The 21,873-nt window shown below is 36.0% G+C and overlaps 4 protein-coding genes across 7 annotated transcripts in view; 2 read left to right on the forward strand and 2 right to left on the reverse strand.

Moving 5' to 3' along the window:
• The window catches only part of LOC129790155 (protein O-mannosyl-transferase TMTC2-like), a 433,518-nt gene that overhangs the window by 372,591 nt on the left and 39,054 nt on the right, over positions 1 to 21,873 (reverse strand). The gene's annotated exons all lie outside the window — the stretch shown is intronic.
• The window catches only part of LOC129790211 (serine/threonine-protein phosphatase PP2A 65 kDa regulatory subunit), a 620,353-nt gene that overhangs the window by 185,138 nt on the left and 413,342 nt on the right, over positions 1 to 21,873 (forward strand). The gene's annotated exons all lie outside the window — the stretch shown is intronic.
• Positions 1 to 21,873, forward strand: part of LOC129790099 (cadherin-87A) — a 55,780-nt gene that overhangs the window by 21,919 nt on the left and 11,988 nt on the right. For 2 of the 4 annotated variants that reach the window (XM_055827331.1, XM_055827333.1), the window contains exons 2-5: positions 2,465 to 2,536; positions 17,854 to 18,059; positions 19,025 to 19,165; positions 19,483 to 19,628. In XM_055827331.1, coding sequence (XP_055683306.1) covers positions 2,465 to 2,536; positions 17,854 to 18,059; positions 19,025 to 19,165; positions 19,483 to 19,628 — 565 coding nt within the window. Of the gene's footprint in view, positions 1 to 2,464; positions 2,537 to 13,236; positions 13,663 to 17,853; positions 18,060 to 19,024; positions 19,166 to 19,482; positions 19,629 to 21,873 lie in introns of those variants that run through there. The other 2 variants (XM_055827335.1, XM_055827334.1) reach the window with 2 other exon arrangements.
• On the reverse strand, positions 7,236 to 11,544 carry LOC129790258 (ankyrin repeat and SOCS box protein 3-like). Its single transcript, XM_055827694.1, has 4 exons — positions 11,130 to 11,544; positions 9,243 to 9,522; positions 8,086 to 8,746; positions 7,236 to 8,012 (listed from the first exon to the last, which is right to left on the reverse strand). The coding sequence occupies exons 2-4, from the start codon at positions 9,503 to 9,505 to the stop codon at positions 7,545 to 7,547; spliced, it is 1,392 nt and encodes a 463-aa protein (XP_055683669.1). The 5' UTR covers positions 9,506 to 9,522; positions 11,130 to 11,544; the 3' UTR covers positions 7,236 to 7,544.

Consider the following 21,873-nt stretch of genomic DNA (forward strand, 5'->3'; position numbering starts at 1 on the left):
TTAAGAATGCTCCATGCGGGGTTTGCGTGCAGTTCTGCAGGAATTTAATTATTTTTTATGGGATGTAATACGTCTTTCGAAATGAATAAATTGTGGAAAAGACGGAGGGGGTTTCCTTGGAAGTCATTTAATATCACAATGGGGCCATTTGGGGTATCATTTTGAGGGAAAATATGCATTAGGATTATTGAATGACGAAGAAAAGGGAAAAAAGCTCTGGGAGAGAGCTTTAGCAACCCTCGAATGCTATTCTTATCTCGTCCCAACAACAAAACACACACTCCTAAAATTCATAAAAATTTTACCAACTCGTAAAATACAAAAATATATATAGCACAATGATTGAAATTTAATAGGTTCAAGAATACACGAATTTTCGCAAATTAAGGAGATTTAAAATTTAATCCTAAACATGCTATAAAGGATGAAAAAAGCGCAACTTTACACATTTGGAAAAATATTTAAGAAATAAATAACATTTCCGTTATTATTGTTTGAAGTACCATACATAAATAAATATCAAACCACCATTTTGTTCAAATGAAAATTCCTCTATATATTGATTTAAAATCTTCCTCTGTAAGCAATAATCCTGCAAAGTATTTTATAATACGGTTTCGTTTGTTGTTTTTCAACTTAAAATTCACTTCCTATATCACATCCGGTAACAGCAGCAAATACAGCCAAAGGAGTGCACTTTGTGAATGCACCCAGGGGTGGGTTCTGCTTGAAAGTTTTGCACAATTTTGCATTCAAGTGGTCCTCTTTCTTTGCACTTCATGTCCAAAAGGATTTGCGTGACAGTGTGGTGTTCTTATATGGGGTATACCAAAGAATTCCTTGAGGGCGAGAAATAGATGGGAGCTACTCTAAAAAGACTATACGAGACTCAACGGGCTGAATAATGTGAATGCTTGCATGTGAAGCATCTGGGCTGTGATGTTAAATGTTCTCCATGTCTTATGTGTTGATTTTCCCCGTCGGAAATTCCCTTTTTACCCACCAAAGAGATCGTGTCCTGTTGACTCTGCCCGGAGATCTCTCACTCAAATGTTCTGAAGGAAAGCAGTTGCACTTTCGCAAACTTATATAACACCCCCCACCCTATCACATATCCTTCCCTCTCTGTACTACTAAGAGCACCATAGCGACAAATCTCGGAAAGACATTCACTCCTTCCGTTCGACTTCACGCTCATTTTATGTGGTGGTGGTTCTTTCCCATCTTTCCTTTTTCCCCGTGCTTCCTCGTAAAGTCCTCACTTATATATAGCAGAGAACAACTGTGAGGGCCATTCAGTGTAATTGTCTCTCAAGCCCATGAGCATCCTTTTCCCTTGATTTCTTCCTCGTAGCTATTCACTGATAAATTATTTATTGCTCGTGATTTTTCTTCACTCTCTGAGACATTTTCTTGGCTTCAAAGTGAAGAAATGTGCCAAAAAAAATTGCGGATGCTTAAATATCAAAGACATGAGCGAAGGCAGTGGGAACATCAAAGGGGGATCATTGGATATTTCCTTGGTGTTCATAAAGCCTCACAAAATGGGAAAATATCTCCACAGATGCTTCCATTCTCAAACAATCTTTTTTTTCGCCGCACAACAACTCTCAAAATTCTTCCAGGGGGTTAATCAATTACATGCTCTTTGTACATTTTAAATCACTTCAGGGGACATTTTATTAATGTATAAAAAGCTTGACATTTTATTGCTATTTACCATATTTACCTACTATGAAAATTTTATTAAAATGAATTTTCCTTTTTCTTCAAAAGAAATGACCCAAAGCTAAAAGCTTGGCAGTAAAAGAATCATTACGATGTTTTTTTTTATATATCGCGAATCTCACGGAAAAGTGAATATTAATGTGCTTCCTACATGATGGAATTTATTTTCTAGATTAATTTTGAAGTATTTTTTGCATGATGTTAAATGTTTTTACATATTTAAGGGGCTCTCCATTAATTATGGATATTTGAGAGCTTTTCGAGGCAATTTAAAAATTCCTGTCTAATGGTTTAATACTGATTAAAAAGGTATGCATTTTCATCGTGGGAAAGATTTTTATCCCCAAAGAAGAATTTCCGATGTGAAAAGCAAAGTTTCTCTACGATTTTTTCGTTTTTTTACGAAGTTTCGGAGGCATTTTGTCTACATCATCAGGTAGGAAATAAACACCGTGAAAAAAGCAAAAAGTTATTCTTTCCTGAAAATGATTAACCCTCTGCATTTCACCTGAAATCGATGGTAGCTCGAGATTATTTTTCATGTAGCGTATTGAAATATGTTCCGTATTTGCGCGCAAAAGGGAAGGAATTTCAATTGCTTCCTGAAAAGGTGAAGGTTTTGTGGCACTTGTTCGCAATTTTCTTGAACTTTTTTGAAGAAGCCACAGCGTCATCTCAAAACAATTACTCAACTTTAACATTTACTGTATACCTTTTCTCTCTTCTTTACTTTCAGTTATCCTCTCCACAATGATTTCGCGGTGGATTTTTTTGTGGATCTTCGTGTGGACTTTAATCCTCGATGGAGGTAAGAAAAGAAAATTAAACAAAATAAATTCTTATGTGGATATAAAGTGGCTTCATTGGGGGATGGAAATATATTTTCCATCTATTTTCCTCCCTGCAGAGATGAACGACAAGAAATCCATTTAAATGGGTAAAATGCAAGTGAAATGAGCAAAAGATAGAGTAGCTGGGATGGTTTTGAAATCAAACTATACAATCTCACCGAGATATCGACCAAAGTTTCCCATACAAAATACTCTCTCGGCATTGATCCATCCACATACATATATGGTGGAGATGGGGGTAGAACATTTGCAGAGGGTGAGGGATTAAAGTACATTTGAGTGGCAGATATGGGAATAGTTTGATATGGAAATTGCAGGGCGACACTCTGTCGTCTTCGTGGTGTGATTTTTCTTTTCTATACACAAATGTGAGTGATTCCTAATTTATTGTATAACCAACTCCCGGTACCAACACGGAATCAGATTACCCGCCCCCATTTGCAGTATTATTCGAATTGTTGCAAAGTTTCTCGTCGTTACTCAGAATTGGCTCACTGCCCGAAAATCCATGGAATTCCCACCCAATTCCCCCAAACTCCCCAAAAAACAGGGGGAGAAATGACTGAATGAATTTGCAAAAGAATGAAAATGTATGTTGATTTTCTTCATTCCCCTTCTCAACACTTCCCTTCCACCACCACTCCTATACTATATAATACCCACAAAAGATTCTCGTAATCCTTTACACTGTGCGAGTTTCCTGCTTTTTTAGCAGGCTAAAATTAATTGCTGTTTGAGTTTCTTTCAGAAAGGGTAGATTTTCCAATGTGACTAATTAAAACATCCCCAAGACTTGTTGTTCACCATTAAACTTCCCATCACCTCCTCTTATTTTTTTTTATTCGTGAGATTTTTTTTTGGCAAGAAATACGCAATAATTATGGGATCAATGGGGTATAACCACCCTTAAAAAATCACCTTAAAACCTATATAATCAAAAACTCCGCAAGTGTTCTACTGGGAAATTTTTAACTTTGTTTAAAAGAATTTGAATAGGTAGCTATTTCGTTTTATTGGTAGTCTGTAGGGTAGACTGGGGTTAATAAAGTCAGAAAAAGGTAATAGGTCATTCCTTTTAGGTTATTTTCCGTTCTACAATTTTTTTCAAAATGCTTTTCTCTATCTCGTTGGGAAATTAGATATGTTTATTTTAGCTTCTGCTGTACTCTTGGATGATATTTTAATTCTCAGTCTTACCTTATATTTTAAGAAACTTTAAGGAAAACAAGAGTAGGTAGTCCTTAAAGAAAATGATAATTCTCTCCATTTGAATGTGACATTATTTTAGAGTAGCTCTCTTGAAGCTCTTGAACATTTTTTTTGCCAATATAGCTCAATTCATGACCTTATGTTCCGTAATACATATTGGTCTCAATAAGGATTGAAATTGAGGAGGAAGTCCTGTGGGAGGGAAATGTGAATAAATCTTGTGCTTTTAACCAGTCGTGTCGCATATGTCAGTGCGATTGTAACCCCCGTGGGCGACAAATTGTCTGCACTGGCGCAACTCAAGCCTCTTTCACCATCAACCAACATGCTTTATGACCATTTTACGCTTCAGCCACTGACACCATTTTTCTGTGGCCAAGAAAGGATTTGTTCCCCATGTCATCTGCTTGTCGATCTCAGCTCATTTCCACACTGATGCTCTTTCGAGGATTTTTCCCATCCATTCCGTTTTTGCACCCGCTAACCCCTTTAATGTCCCACACATATGTACATATATAGGAGCTCCACACAAGGTCCTTTCGTTTTTTTTTGTTGCCTGGGAGCACGCTTTGGCGAAATTGAATGTATATAGAATGGGGGTTTATGAGGAGCGAAAGAACGAGCCTGGGGTCAGAGATCCAGGGCCTCACATCCTTCGAGAGGGAACATTTATTGGCTTTTATCGATTCTCTCTCGGAGTCGGGTTGTAAATTGTGTGCCAACCGGAGACTATTTTGGCTTCGCAGTTGCAAAAGGGTCTTGGGGTGTGGGGTGTGATGGGTGGAAGGCGCATTGCTGGGGCAAGTGGGCCGCCAAAACGATAAATAACCCCAAACGTCGATCTCCCGCCACCCTCGGTCTTGTTTCGTTATAAATGACTCTGGGTAGATGCTCTGGGCCTCGTATTTTGAATTGAAAACAACCAACCCTTACTAAGAAGAAAGTGTTTGTGTAAGTGGTGAGAAATTGAAACTCCACGCTCGATTGTATTCTGCCACCAAATTTACCCTTTTCCATGCCAAAAAGGACGCTACACTCCATATGAAGAGGGGGTGTGTAATTGGCGAAGAAAATACAACATTGGATGATATATTAAGTAAAGTTGAAGGCAACAGGATTAAAATAGGTATTAAATATTAATTTGGCATTCAGTAAAGGGGAGCTCCTTTCAGTCTGTCTTTTATGTCGAGAAGTATCCACAGTGATGTGTATTTTTATATTTAACCCTCATCAGACAAACAGTCTGTTCTAAATTGAGAATCGTCCTTTATCATTTTAACTATTTATCTGTGACATTTCGGGGACACTTCTCCCTTCATCAGGTATTATAATTTATAGCTTAAAGTCTATTTTAACACAACTTAAGAATAAAAATGTTCCTCATCTTCATAAAATACAAACCATCCACACTTGCCACACAAATTGGGAACTACAGATTCTTGATCTAACCTTGACTAAGAGGATTTCAAGAAGAACGAACTTATCATCCCCTAATGTAGAAATAGTTCACCCTTTCTCTGTTCATTCTTGGGGGGTGGTTTTAGTGGTCGCGTGGAGGGTTTTTGTTCGCTCCACCACAAGGCAATCAATTACGGATGATGAAAGTTGAGTTGGAATACGAGAAGAAGTGCTAAAGGAGATGAATTGACATGGAACATCTTGGAGAGTAAATATTTTTCCACTACACAACCCCATATATTATGGGATTCTGCTGTCTGAGGATTTGGTAAAGGCAGGGGAGTGGAAAAGGAACTTCCCATGGGTATAGCCGTGATGTTTTCTTCCTTTGTGATTGTGCAACATGAACATGTTAAAATCATGTGAATTTTTCCCATTTGCCAAGTATCCCCATGCTCCGATCCTCATGGGGACAATTGATATGCCCATGCAATGTGTGTGTGATGCTGGGTTCACATGGCAAATTTGTACATATGGAACGAATACTCTCGCAGTTTGTCGTGATTTAAAACGACATAACTGAAATAAATGGTGCAATAAAAGCGACAAGACGGCCAGAGGGCCGAATGAAAAATGTCTTTTTAGCCCAACACATGGTTGGTGAAATGATGATCAAGTCCTGGTTAACAGGTCAGAGTGCGGGGAGACACTATGAGAGATCCTCAAGTATATACACATAGACCGTGGGAAGAAATATATTCTCATCCCCGTGATATATTTTTCGCGCCAAAAGCACCCCAATATTCCGCCTCATTGCACCCTGTCTGTGTGCCAGGAAAGTTCTCTATGCTTGAAAAGGTTGAAATTACATCGAGAATCAATTAATTGAATGGAATCGTTTTTCCATTGAGCTGCATCGGATGAGGAAAATTTCATTATTTTCCTCTATTTAATGCCCCCCGCGTATTTGTATAGAACGGAAATTTAATGTGATTCTCTTGCACATTCATGCACTCTCTCCACATTCATTTCCTCCCCATCCATCCCTGGGGTGTGGTTTGGATATTTTCAAAATTAATTTTCTCTCTTCTATCGACAATTTTGGGTAAATTATTATGGTGGTTAGTATATTATTTTTACCCGACTGACAATATATTTTGTATATTTCATGGGTGTTTTAATTTGTATTCCTAACAAGCTGCCATAAATAGGTAACCATTTCATTAATTTTGCAAAACGATACTAAATCCGCATATAGGAATAATCTAATCCATATATTTGCAATAAATCAAACGATATAGATACAGATATGTACTTTTATTTTGTTGATTTTATTTTATTTGTTAGTTTAATATTTAATTTTATCTTTATTAGATTTTAGTTTCTAAACAGCATTTTTGATAACAGTGGAGCCGCCTGGTAGTCACAAAACATATCTGTTTAGCATTTCACATAAATAAAAATTTATCGATTTTCGATTTAAAGTTTTAATCACTCATTTATTGTATGAATGACTCATTTTAAAGTCCCGGAAAAACTGAATGTTTCAATTTGCACTCTTACAGTCGGATATTTTTGTTTTATAGTCCTGTATAAAACATATACATTGCATATAAATATATTTTTTAACAAATTAAAAGACTATACACATTTTAAACAAATTAATAGAGTACAATTTTGAGAGGATTAAATCTACAAAGAGTAAATTGAACAAATAATTACTTAATTGATGTTTTGTATTCAAAATCAGTTCGTGATTTTGTTAAAAATAAATTTAATTACCACCCGTTACCGCAATATTAGTCTAAAAAAGCGATTTATTTTGAAATCCTCTATAAATATTTTTAAAATTAAAATTATTTCGTGGGATATGATTAAAATTTAATTAAGGATAATAATAAAAATATTTTTTTAATGACTTCGGTATTTAGCTTTGCTGATCTAGCTGATCTACTTGTTTGGCGATTATATTTTAATTAAATGTTATTAAAATATTTACAACTCAAAAATAATGTATAAAAGAGAGTAGGTAATAAAAACCATCATACATCGATTATAATTTTTTTATTTATTCGTCAATTGTATTACAAATTCTTCACATTAAAATTCTTCATACAAAAATTTTTATTTTTTAGATTTCTTTTTTTTTTCTCATTTTATCAAAATAATCACCCTTTGCGTTTTTTACAAAGGGGGAAGTCAATCTAATTTATCACATTTCACACTACCTTCGAAAAATCAACATTCCTCCGCAAATGGGATTCGAAGGAATGACGATAGGGCAGTGCAGTGGTTGAGAAGGAATCCCCTTTGGCAGAGAGGGGGCAAAAATGGTAGAAAAAAAAGCCAGCGAGTATCCTAGCTGTGCTCATAGAGGAGATACTTCTTCAGTACTTGCGGTACAAAGAGCGATGGTACATTCTCGGGCAGTGTTCGTCCCCAGAGACGTCGGAAAAATGTCCTGCACTGAGCTTTGAGCGGGACAGGATTCGTGGCTACCTGCAGGAGGAGTTTCTTTTGGTCCTCGGTGAGGTAGTTGCTGCGTCGTATCATGCAAGGATCGAACTCCTCGGCAGATGCAAGGAGGTCTTTGAACACATCTGAATCAGCGGACACCGTTGCTAGGCAATTGAGGAGTCCATCGGGATCACGGTATTGTGTCTTAAGGCACACCTTTGCACCATATCGGAGGAGCAAATGCAGCTCTTCAGACGTTGTGGTATCATTGTTGGCTAGAAGTTCAGCCAAAGGTGGTCTTAGCGTTTGATTGCTATCTGGTTCACTTTCAACCTTAATGTTAGGATCTGCGCCATAGGATAAGAGCATCTAATGGGATATAAGAAGTCAAAATTAATCTTTTCTTCATGTTAAGTTTTTTTTTATTTTCTTAACAACCTACCTTCATGATTTCAACTCTGTGGGGAACACTATCAGCGCAGGCAACATGCAAAGGAGATCCAATAACAGGGCTACTCCTGCAGACATTGGCACCTTTCTCAAGGAGAAGGCGTACAAGGGCAGGGTCCCCACGAAGAATGGCGAGATCAAGAGGGCTAGGCCTATCTGGCTCTGGATATGGCACTGGTGCATCAATTTTTGCACCCTGCTTAATGAGAAGATTCACAAGACCAATATTTCCGGACAATACAGCATAGTGCAGGACAGTACGGAAGTCATTGCGAGCATCTGACATTGTATTCACTTCAGCACCAAAATGAAGGAGCAACAGCACCTGTTCCAGTCCCTTGCTGTGTCGAGCAGCACGCATAAGTGGTGTCATACCGGACCTATCGCGTGTTTCAGGATTAGCTCCATAAGTAAGCAGAAGCTCAAGAGCTTCAGTGTCGGAGACAAGATTAATTTCAGCCCCAAAGAAGTAACGCTTATTGGGATCAGCACCATGCTCCAGGAGCAACTGAGCAACGTCGTAGTGCTTATTGCGCAATGCAAGACGAAGGGGTTCATCACAAAGGGTAGTACGGGGGAAGAGTTCATCAGTTGGTGCACGATAGTCCACCTTGGCACCAGCTTCAAGGAGAATCTGGGTTAATTCGTAGTATCTGCAAAGGAGGATAAAAGGTTAAATTCAGCAGAAAGACGATGTCATATTTCCATTGACTTTTTCCCCCATTTCATGTGTCCTTCTGAGAAATTCAGAGAAAAATAAATCCCTATCAAAGGATAAAAAAGGAAGAAAAGGTTTTCATCAGACGACTATATAATAAAATTCTCTGTAAATCGCTCTCGAAATCCCTCGTTCCAAATTTTATTCATCTCCACATCTTCTTGCGAATTGTCCTTCCACCAAAAAACAGTAGCACCCAGCACTAAATATTGGATTGCCATCCAAGCTTTGGGGTTGGTGGAATTTTATTAGTGCTCTCGCATAAAGCATATTTTCATAAACAATCAAAAATAATCACGTATTTCGGTGCCCAATAAAAGATGTGATTTCTTCCTTGGCATTATTCTTTCATACCCTATAAAATCCCTCTCTAAATGTCTCATTTAGGATGGGAAAAAGTTTATGATTGCCCCCGCAAGGAGGATTTTTACCCATGCTCAGATGCCAAATGGAGAGCACTGTAGCCACAATCATCAGTAGCATTGATGTCTGCACCGCGGACAAGAAGCAAATTCACCGCTGGGAGATTTTTCTGCCAGACAGCGTAGTGTAGGGGGCGTAGACCCTGCGTCACAGGCTCATTAACCTTCGACCCACACGCTAGGAGGATGCGTATCTCATCGAGGGGCAGCATCCGGACAATAGCGTCCGCGAGGGCCCGCTGACGGGGATTCGCCACGCACTCCGTTGGCATGTCCAATGAAAAACGATCTGCAAAAGTTCAGTGTGTTAGCATTTTTTTTGTCTCAAGCCAAAAGGGGCACCTTGCATCAGCTGGGATTCTGATGATATAACTCAATGTGATTTTTGGGGGTATTCATTTTCACGAAATTTATGAAATTTTCACTGATTTTACTTCTTTTTAAAAATTTTATTATTATTTTCTTAAATTTTTTATTTTTTTCTAAACTCAAGTTTAATTTATTTTTATAAAGTTTAAAAATTTAAAATCTAAAAAGAAAATATTTTCGGATTAGCTAAAACTGCTGTAAAAGTTTAACAGGAGAGTGAAATCCTTCCGGGAAGATTGGCAGATTTCTTGAGTTGTAATCCTTTTAATCCAGACTAATATTAAGAAATATGAGAGATCTTAAAGCAACTTAATTTCATTTAAAATAATTTACTTTTAAACCTTCCCGCGGTTGATTTGCTTTGAATTTATGCTTGGCATCTCACATTATTTTTCATGATCTCTTTTATTATTATTTATGAGTTGAACTGGGTTCAACAAATCAAAGTTTCAATACAACAGATGTCTTGTGAATCATTTAATTTCTTGAGATTACAATTGTAGGTCATTGACTCTAAAAAACGCAAAATAATTCTGATTTTCTATTTTAATCTCTATTTACATTCAACAAGTCCTTGAAGACAAGTGTAGTATTTTTATATAAAAAAATATACACAACAAGCTTCCTAAAATAATATTTCTAATACGCACTGTCTGTATTATCTAATGTTATTTAATAATAATGCGTTTCAAAATTGAAATTGTAATGAAATTTTCAGTGAAACTTTCATCTCATGCCGCACCTTAATGTGTGTGAATGATATGAGGGGGAGAAAATTGGTGTGGAAATTAATTTCCAATCATGCTTAAAATTATGTGACACAAATAATATCCATTGACCTCGATTCATGATGACTTGTCCAAAAGTGAAATGTTTTTCCGCGTGCGGTGTTATTAAAATTTATTTTGAGAAAATTCACACAACTTGAGATTTCCGCGCGGCGCGTTCCCGTTTTATTTTCTTATTTTTTTGTATATACAGGAAAATTGCGCACTTGAGCTTTGAACTCGGCTTTTCTTGTGTTTTCCACGAAAAATTGATCACCACCGCGTTTCCCTCTTCCACGGTACACTGCGTCGTTCACAACAAAGACTTTTGCGACGCTATTTTCGCGGAGGAAAATCGCTTTTCTTTTACGAAAATTTCACCCAATTGATTCCAAAGGTATTCTTTCGCACAACGCAATTTTTGTGCGGGACTTGCGTCTCAAGACAAGATTCTTTTCGTACTAAAGTTGTGTGGCATAAAGGAGGACCAACAAAAATAGCCTCGTGATCGTTTTTCTTAACATCATTACGATCTAATACACGGCACATAGTGAGATCATGGGGGAAATTCTGCCTGAGTGAGACAAAGTTTTTGAGAGTGAAAAGGAAATGATGCGACAACACAGAAGATGTGTCGGAAAAACCAACAATTCAACAATTGGCGCAATAATTTATTTTTCACTTATGATGCTCTCAAAAGTGAAGAGATGTCTAAAAATAAATAATATTATAAATTGGATTTAATTAGTTAGGTACTTACACTTTTCTTATGAAATTAAATTAATTTTCAATCACGCAAAGAGGTGCTAATAAAGAGTCTTTGTGTTTCAAAATTATTCACTTGGATTCTGTTGAATCTCTTGATCACGACTTTTTTTTTCTTTTGGAAGAAAAAAAATCACCAAAAAATCACTTTAAAAATCAGCAAATAAATTCTCTCAACAGTCTTGTAAAATTCCATAAATTCGCAGTTGAGCCACCAAATTGTTCTTGTGGAAAAGTTTTATTATTATAAAATATCGCTGTGATTTTTCTTCACTCAATATTTTTCACAGACAAAGGAGGATCACTAAACTTCTTATTATGAAGAACTCTGAATCCTCAATTATATTTTCTCAAGAGATGTTTTCACCAGGATGATCGTCAATTAACTGAGCGCTCCAAATGACTAGCGTACGCTAAAGTATATGCATTAATGTGGAAAAACAGTGAGTTGTCTCTCCATCTCACTCCAACACTCTGTGAAAATTCTACCCCTTATTTGCGCCAACTTCTTTCCTGTATGATGATCTTTCTTGTCTCTGTGCCTTCCACGTCGTATAGCCAAAGAGTTGTGTACGATTGTCTACCATTCTTTACGAATTTACTGTAAACAATCTTATTTATTTTGCAATTAATTTCTTTTATGCGAAATTATAAATGTTTCGTACAACAAGAGTGTTTATGATATTTTTTTATTGTTGTGTTTATGCCATACGTTTTAATTTATTCAAATTTAAACATTTTGTGATAAAGAAAAATATTGCAATATGTTTTAATGTTCCATGGTTAATGATTAATTTTAAAATCATAAAATGTATTTGTTTTGTAATTTTTCAAGCTATTAAGAAGGGGGGTATTTCCTATGTTTTTTTAGCTGTGATTCTTTCGAAGAAAAGAATAGCACAGCTTCTGTCTACCACCTAAAATGCAATGTTGTCCGATCGGGCTCAAACTTGGTATGAGCATTTTCTCTACAATACGGAGAAAATGGAGAAAATTGTAAAAAAAACAAATAATCAAAACAGTAGAAATTATAAAGAACTTTTCTTTAATAAACAATATCATTTTAATTTAATCCATTTCTTTGTAAATTCTTTGTGGGCAATTTTGGATATATTAACATAAATCTTTAACAATCTCTTTTTCTGAGATTCTTTGTGTTAAAAATGATCTCAACGACTCAGTTCATTTCCTTTTAACTATCTCCTTAAACTATGAGCCATTAAACAAATGCAAAATTGCTACATTTGTAATATATTCCGGGTATATTGTTTACACATCATTTATGTAGTAAAGTAAATAATCTATTTTCTCTCTATATATACGCTTTTTGCGCGGCCTGGTTGATCTCTTAGGCGGGAAGGAAGAAAAATATATCCGAAGAAAGATCGAGAGACAAGTGATCTTCTTTGTTCATCCCATCCTGTGTGTTCATTCGCCTCGTCTCGGGGAAAATTGTCTGCGTGATGCTTCAGCAAAAAAAGAAAAGAGTCCAGACATGAAAATTGCAATTTCCCATTAACCAATCACTTGAGCATGTCAGCACAATAAAAAAGCAGCGAACATTGGCCAGGAAATGAACAACTATTTTCACCGATAAGTAGCTTTTGTAAGGATATTACTTGCATGTGCCGCCAAAGGGGGGAGGTATATGTACTAAACAATGGAACAATGGAGGGGAAATTTAATTAGTATAGAGGGTATATTGAAACTGCTGTTTAAATGAGACAATGTGTACCACCCCGTCTCCCCCCCTCAGCTTTGCACCATATTACCCGCAGTCGTTCCATCTCATCTGTGTCAGATTAATTTTATTTAATGGCGAATAGGAGTCTGTATGTGAAATTTTGTGAACATCTGATTAAAATTGGCCATAAGCCAAATTGATCTTGCGCCAAAGACGAAGTACGAGAGGCTTTCTTTGTTATGTGGTTGTAGTCCAATTGATCACTCTCTGGTGGCTAGGCTGGCTCTAACTCTGTGTGCCAGTCTCTACTCTCCCGTTCAAGTGGCTTTCACTGTGTGAAACTGTGTGGACCATTTGCGTCTGAGATCCATGTCTTATGCGAGAGCAAAAAAAAAATTACAACTCGCCTTGTCTCTGACCCACGAGTCGCGTGTTTTCATTCTTATACACACCAAAATATTCATTGTTATTGCCGAGTAGATTAAAAATTGGATAGGTCAACAATTCCACGTTGTTTCAAATTAAATTTTGCGCAAGAAACAAATAGCTTCATATAACCCTGCTTCTCAGTACACAATACAATCGCAAATTGGTCGCAATTAATTTCGCAGAAAAAGTAACGCACATTGATCTGGTTTTAGCGGATTTGGAGAAGGTTTTCGCGCATCTCAAAAATGTAGTTTTTCTTTTAATGAGAAGTTCTATGAACGGTCTTTGTGCCATTTTTTTTTTCATTACACTCTTCAGTCGCGGTTATGGCAGAATGGGGCTTAAAATAAATAAAGGAAAACCCATTTCTTCCTCAATTTTCACAAAATGTGGAAGAGTAAGAAAAAGAAAATTGGTAAAAGAATTAGTCGAAATGTGAAGTGAAATGTCTTTCAATCCTAACAAAGCTTTTTCTAAGAAAATCAAGAGAATGTATTTTCTGAACAAAAAATCACATCATTACTAAAATGAATCCTCACATGAACATAATTCACTGCTTTAGCAGTAAGAGGAAGTAAGCTTGGGATAAAGCTATGTATTCTCATAACTTATGTATATTATGACGTTTTCATGTGAGTTTCTTAATAATGCATCATATTTGTGAATGGAAAGCATGTTAATTTTAAATGTGGACAACAACGTTTATATATCTCCTAACCATATCGCTTTTAATCTGATTATCATGGAATATCTATCTGTTTATAATCGCTTTGTCAAGCAATTTCATTTTATGAAAATTAATCAATTTATAGGTAATTTTATTGACTTTCTTGCATTTTCGCTTATTTTTGAAGATAATTGCAAGAATTGATATTTTGTCGCCCACAGTAGGTAAAAATTGAGTCCAAATAAGACAAAATGTTTCGTACACGTTAGATGTTTTTGCGTTGCAATTAGTCATTTGAGTGCGCTTTAGACATTTTTGCGTTTCATTAATAAATATTTGAGTTCACGATATTGTTTAACTAATATGAATAGAAGTTAAAAAGATTAAATTCCCTTACAATCTGTGCAATGGAATTAATTTAAAGAGATTTTGTACTTTACATACCATAAGCTAAAGAAATATTTGAGCATCAGATAATTCTATTTGCGTACTTTATTGGATAAACAGATTTTTTGGTCTTTGAGAAACATTTCCTCAGAAATTTTCTGTAAATTCGAAAATTATCCCTTTATTCAAAGGACATTTTGTGGGCAAAGGATATTTTGTTAAGGTATACACTCCCGGAAGTAAAGTGTAAATGTACAGAGAGAGAGTGTGTTTCGACTTAATACCATGTGCAATTGGTGTTCTTTTTGACTCAACTGCATGGGTGCTTTTATCTCAAATTGGTTTAAGTGATGGCATGACTTGTATTCAAAGCATTTAACACTGGACCCACACACATCTCAATTTTGTTACAAATTCTGTAGTGGATTGCTGGAAAATCATGCAAATTTGTGATAGACACCCCGGCATCTCCTGAGGGACTGATCCACACACTGGAATTTTCACTTATACATGGAAAATCTGTGGAAAATTATCGAGATGCACACCAGTGTGCAAAAGGAAATTTCCATAAGTTCTCTCTCCGTTGCACTTTCCTCCATGACATTGAAGTGCGAGCTCTTTCTCTCTGCTCACCGCATACCTCTTCTATCCGGGGGGAAACGCTATGGAAAATTCAGGAATTGGCGGAGTGAAAAGCATCCCCCTTATGGTATTTTCATCGAGATCCCCTCCGCCCTAACCGCTGTGTGCACCCAATCCGCCTTCCTCAAACCTCACATCCATGTAGAGAGAGAGGGTTTGAACGTGTGTGCATCTTTTTGACTTGTGGCAAGTGAAATTGATACTAGAGAGGGCAAGGATAGTTGTGTATGTATGGCCAAAATGGGGAATGAGAGATACTCTGTTGAGTAAATATCAGAGGCAAATGCAAATCCTCCAGCACATTTCCCCCCTCAACCCCCCCCCCCCACGAAATGCATGGGAAACTTCCTGGCCGCGTCACTCCATTCCGTATATATCTCTCCCATATCTGTGTGTGTCGAATGGAGCTTCAAAAGCCCATTTGGTGTATCCCACCTGAAAATGTAATAAATGTTTCCGACGTTTCCGCTTGTTTACGGCTCGTTGGGAAATGCAAATGAAATATGCCCCGTTTCTGCCGCAAGTGCTTTTTATTATGCTACATATTTAACCACATGTGAAGGGTGTTTGATATGTGGGGGGTGAGGGTGGTGGGTGAGATGGGCGAACATAGGGCTCAAACTGGCTATGTTAGATGCTCTAAAAAGTTGGCTCATTTGGTCAAGAAATATGCCACATACACAAAATTACCACGAAATTTCGTTTCATCCACTCTACGATCATCATAGCTTTTACCCAAACATATTGCCTTCAGCTACGGTTGAAGGACTTTATTAATTCAACCACCCTTGTCCTCGTCTATTTCGCAAAAGGTGCTGGTCGAAAAGTTCTTGTCCTGATATTTTTGTTGGGATTTATGTTGTTATTGAGATTTTCAAAGTTTAAAATTTGCGTTTTAAGAGCCAATATTTCAAAGTCTCAATTGAGCAATTTATTTTTCTGTTCATTATGATTTTAACACTAGATGTCTCCACAGTATCACATAGTCCTCTAGTGGAAAAATAGTTCTTAAGAGGATTTGAAGAGGTTTTAAGATTTAAGAGAGCTGCTAAAAATTATTTTAACGAATTGTTTCGTTTTTTCTCCCCTTAAATTAAATTTCAAAATAGAGCTGAAAATTTCCATACGGGCTCCCACCTAATTTTCCAGAATTAATTTATAAATTCTAGTTATATGATTTCATATTCCTCCTAATTTTATAATAGAGCTGAATTAATTGCGTCAATTCCACAAAATTCAACTTAATATAAATGAGAGGAGTCAACCTCGTCAAACGCACGGACCAAAAAGCATAATGAATGAAAACAATTTATATGCATTTAAAATATACATAAATCACGAACTTTGTGCGCACTACCTGATATGTAGTATACACACACAGCCCAGCTATACCAAAATGAACCTAATTAAATTAGAGCATGGGGTATTAAATTTATACCTTTTTTCACTCATACAACATATAATTCAATAATACCGGAAAATATATATTTCATTGGGAGTGAAGCCATCCTTTAAAACCACCCCAAAGCCACCACCTCACCACTCCACAAGCATTCACTAAGGCAGCCGACAAATGAAATATTAATTCAAATAGCACGTGGAGTGATCTACATATTATGCAAAATTATTCGAAAAATAACTAATTTGCATAATATTTCATGTTGATTTATCTATGCGTATTTATTTATGCATAATTTAATGTATTCATCAACATATGCGTTTTACCACTACCAGGGCTGCCACAGACCCTGTGTTAGGGATTTTCTGTTTGGAAATTATATATCCTTGTTTGAAGTTGCCATTAACTGAGACCCCCATATATACTATCAATAGCAAAACCGATTATTTTTGGATAAAATATAACGATGCAGAGCAAATTTGGGCGGATATGAATAGAAATATTGGTGAATGAGTTAAATTGGTTTGTAGAAATTACTATATATGGAACTATAACACATTTCATAAAATACAGATATTTCCATTTCCTCTCATAAATTCTCAACTTTGTTAAATGAATTTTCCTCTTTTGTGTGTTTTTGCATACCATTTGAAACTGTATGAAATATATATTTAAATGCTAAAGTTTTATATGTAAATTGATCGTCCTTAACCATATGTATTAACCAGGAATTTCAATTTGTTAACAAAGAGCCAAAAGGCTATTTACTCCATTTTAATATAAATATAATTTGAGTTTTAAAACTCTAAATAGAGAAAAGTTCTCAGCAAAACTAAAATTAATTATTTGAAAATAAAAATTTGCATTAAAATTAATAAGGGTTTTTTATAAAGGTAACATAATGCTAAAAAAATGCTTTCCCGGAAAGATTCCAAATGTAAATAATTATCAGAATCGTTAGAATACAAACACACACATAAATTCAGTCTCCTGTTTAATCAACTTTTTGCGTGAAAATTTGCCCATTTAATGTTTGCCAATGTTTGCAAAAGTTCTTTACAACTTCAGCAAAAACAAGAAATATAAGATTACTATTTGCACACCACTTGCATCACTTTATAAAAAGGAGACTTGTTTAATTTTCTCTCATTAAACAGGAAAAGTGCAATGGGATCCTTTTGAAAAAATAAATTCATCAAACCAAGATGAAAGTTTTCACTGTGTGGAGGGGTTCTGCATTTCAAAAGAGATTATTTTCCTTTACTTGCGGGAAGAGCACAGGAAGTATGAGAGAAAAGAGAGGAAAAGTTATTTGTAGAAGGAATAAAATAAGAGAAAATTGAATTTTCTGAATGAAAAATTGAGTGGATTGTGAATAAAAGTCACTTCACGATGCAGGGAGGAAAAAAAGGGAATATACGAAAAAAAAGGGAGGACAATTTGGTGTTTGCATAGACATAGATAGTCAAGGAAGGTGGTATAATATAATCTCCTTTTGTCTTCACTTCCAGGTGAATGCAATCTTCCACCTGTTTTCACCCAGGATATGAATAATCTTGCCCTGTCAGAATCTACTCCTGTGGGTACGATTGTATACCAATTGGAGGGTTACGATCCGGAGGGCGAGGAAATTTCCTTTGGTATCGTCGGATCAGATAATTTCATGGTGAATCCGAGGACAGGAGAAGTGGAAATCGTTAAAGCACTGGACCGTGAGGTAATTTCTCTATAACTATGTTCGTATGTATGTTTAGTACATCTATCTACGCCCATTCTCGCATAGAAACAACCTGCCATTTGCACAAAATGCTATAGGAATGTTCTAGGAGTACACCTCAATTATTCCCTTTAATTTTCTAATTCTATCCATTGACTTTGTGTGTTGGTGATAAATTAATCTATGCTAAATACACATGAAATTTCATATCTCTCCCATGCTTTTACTGCCATTTAAATGCAATGAAAGACCTAGCAGGACGTTTGTTTCCTTTTATGTGAAATTGTTAGCAAATAAATCTCTATTTTGAGTTCGTTCTGTCCTTTTACCGTACGACAGACTTATATTACTTCTGCATTAATGCTTCCCATATAATCCCAATAAACACTTCATTCAATGACAACATATTAGATCACGATTAAGGACATATCAAGAAATATACAATTTTGCAAAGGACTTTATTGAGATTTATTTAATAACTTAAGAAGAGTATTCTAAAGAACAACGATTTTAGAATACTGAATTGGGCTAAATCCTGAAATTGACTATCAATGTTGAATAAAATCACAAATTTTCATCTTCAATAGTGAAGGAAAATGTCTATTGAAAATTCCAAGCTCGCCTTCAATCAGCACCTCTATTGTAATTTTAACTTCTTATCATTCAGTGGCACAATTAGACCTAATTATGCTCAATCTGCTGCCTCAAGTGTGATTGTAAGGAAGAAATTGGGTTTTGTGCTATATGCAATGTTCATACATATAGAGAGAATGTCAGATAGTCGCCTTCATTGTGGGGGCACCCCTTCCGCACTTATCACAAACTCCACCCCGGAATCCCCATTCTATTATTCATTTAATTTCCCATCGGACAAAGATGGGGTGGATGTGCTGCAGCATACACACAACACTATATACACGAAATGATGATAATAATTCATTGTTGGCAATTTGTATTCGAATCAGGATCAGGACACACTCCACTTCCTCGTCACCATCAAGGATAAAGTGAATGGGACATGGGAATCTGAGAATGATAATCGTGTCGAGGTGCCAATCAGTGTTATTGTTCTCGATGAGAATGACAATGCTCCGGAATTTCAGAATGTAAGTTTCCAAAGAACAAAATATTTTATTTAACTTTAATTTGTGGAAAATTATTGAAACTTGAAATTAAACTTAAAATTAAAAAAGAAATTACTTCATAACATTATTGCTTATGTATTTATTAAATAAAATAAATTTGATCATAATTATGTAGTACATAAAAGAACATAAAATGCGAAACATAGTACAGCCTGTGCTAAGTTTCACAATTTATCATGATAATTTGCCAAATTGTGTAGCAATAAAAGTAGAATTTATGTTAATTCTGTGGTAAACTATGTTATGCTAAAATATATTATATCTTGTACGTAATTTAGGTGCCATATGAGACGGAAGTACTAGAGGACGCTGAAATTGGGACAACAGTCTTTGACCAGATTCACGTGACGGATCGTGATATCGTGGGTGAAAATCTTGATATAACATGTGTACCCAACAGTCAGAATCCGGACGCGTGTACAGTGTAAGTGTTGCAATAACTTTGATTACTCTTTTGGGATGTTACTCCTCTTCCTTCAAAGTTCTACTTTGGGAATGTGAGGGAGAGAGAGTTTTGGATGGACAATAACTCTAGGGAGAGTGTAGATGACACTCATTAATTAACACTTTGAGACCTTTTCTTCAACCCTGGGATATTCTTCCCTTTTGGTTGGATTTCGGAGAAGCAACAAGTGGTGCAGAATTACTTGAATTATTTCATTCTTTTCCACCCACCCCTTGTAACATTTCACAGGACCCTTCATAGGATTGGGTGCCAGAGAGAATGAATGGGGATCATTTGAAATAGTCTCTAACTATCTCAGGGGATTAAGTTTGTGTGTGGAATGGTTCGTCTGAATAAAAGGGATTCCTTGACATGGTAGAAAAATGAGTGTCACTCCTGTTCCTTATATTCTTCGCCCCTTGTTCAGTTATAGAAGTCGCTCTGTGCTATTCATCTCACGCAGAACATACCAAAGTAAAATCTGTGAGATAATTCTACATGCTCTTGTCAAACTAATCTCACTCAGAGCTCCTTATCAGTTGTATGACATATTGTGATTGTTATTAATTTTTATAAATCACTTCACCTGTATTTTATGCTTCTATGATATTATTTTCCTTTCCTCACATACTTAAACATTGAGTAGGTAATTGAATCTTGATGGGACAGCTAATGCAATTTATAAATCATAGATTGCTTTCATGCATTGAGATTAATTCAATTAAAAATTAATCTAAAATCTGCAAAATAATTAGATGTTTTAATTTCTAAATAACATTAAAAGATATGATTTTACTCGTTTCAAGTCAAATTTTTAAAACTAATTTTCTGTCTTTCACAGATTTAAAAGCCTTTGAAATCTTGCAAACTATAGCATATCTATAAAATAATTCATAAAAATAACTTTCAAGCAGAAACTGACTAATGAAGTGCGACTTACGTTGATCTAATTCCTATTAATTGTATAATTGGCTTGTGACTCTTTTAATTAACATTCTTCACCCAACGTTTCTTGTTATTTTTCAAACCTTCTCTTGAAGCTTTTACGTAGCATCTGATTAATTAGTAGGTACCGTGATCCTTAAAAATTTTATTCTGCTGCTTTAATTGGTTCATTGGCGATAGTATATATGCGAACTTTTGAATGAAAAGCTACGAGTTTAACTCTCCCCAACTCATTTTTCTTCATTTTCCAACACACTGAGAAAAACTTCAAAAATCTCCTTCACTTCCTTCCTTTGAAAGCATCCAATAGAATCCCAGAGATAATTGAGTATCGCACCACAGGAAGAAGACAGCAAAGTGTTGTGAAAACTCAATTTTCTCCACGAACGCCAAACGTAATTTGTGCATTTTTTTTTTCTTTTTAACAAACCTCGCACTAACAGTCGACTCGTTAAGCAGTTCCAGGGGCGATAGAGGAGCGCGTATATAGCTTGTCTAATTAAGCAAAATAGAGTTAAAGTCATTAATTTTCTATGACTAGGCGAGAGGTCTGACTCAGCGAGGACTTTCGGAGTGCGCTATGCGAGAAAAGAGTAATTGACTCCACCAAGACACTTTCTCGTGTAAGGGATGTCGGGGAGACGAGGGACGGGGTTTTGTTTTTATTTTCTTTTAATTAAAAGTCGAGGAATTTATTTCTCCTGGGTGCAACATTGAAAATGGGGAGATTATTCAGCACACGCGGGCTCTCCCGCATAAGTGGGCTATAGCACCAGGAACACTCAGCTGTGAAAATTAAGCTTTCACGTTGTCATTCCTGGGGTGTATGTACACGGGAGAGCGGCAAGAGCCTCAAACATGAACAAATTGCTGAATAAATTGACATCATACCCACAACCCCCCGTGTCACCCTCTCTCATCAACAAATCCATCCCAACCCCTAATGCATGCCCTATCCCCCAAAATACACTCCAATTATTCTCTGTTTGTTCTCGGCGTGTTTTTTACTTTACGCTGTTAGCTTACTAATTTACATTTATTCCCTCATTTTCCAAAGCAGGATGAAGATTTCTTTTTCGTATTTCTTTCACAAAGTCCCCCTTTGCCAAAATTGGGGGAAGGAAAAGAAATGTTGTGTGTTCTTCTCAGTACAACATTTTCTCCTTTACTTGTGGGAGAGAATTTTATATTTCAAGTCTTCTGAGACGATGGGTTTGAGATGAGTTGTGGCAGAAACGACTGATTGCTGTTTCCACAATTTGTCTCCTATCTCGCATAT

Source organism: Lutzomyia longipalpis, chromosome 2 (assembly GCF_024334085.1).
Source record: "Lutzomyia longipalpis isolate SR_M1_2022 chromosome 2, ASM2433408v1".
NCBI lineage: Eukaryota > Metazoa > Arthropoda > Insecta > Diptera > Psychodidae > Lutzomyia > Lutzomyia longipalpis.

What these genes read in the sequence shown, in the direction of transcription:
- LOC129790258 (XM_055827694.1), bottom strand. Translation starts at nt 9,505, where the DNA reads ATGCCAACGGAGTGCGTGGCGAATCCCCGTCAGCGGGCCCTCGCGGAC. An exon ending in CATTTGGCATCTGAGCATGG is followed by an intron (nt 8,747 to 9,242) that starts GTAAAAATCCTC and finishes CCTCCTTTGCAG; the next exon opens with ATACTACGAATTAACCCAGA. An exon ending in ACAGAGTTGAAATCATGAAG is followed by an intron (nt 8,013 to 8,085) that starts GTAGGTTGTTAA and finishes ATATCCCATTAG; the next exon opens with ATGCTCTTATCCTATGGCGC.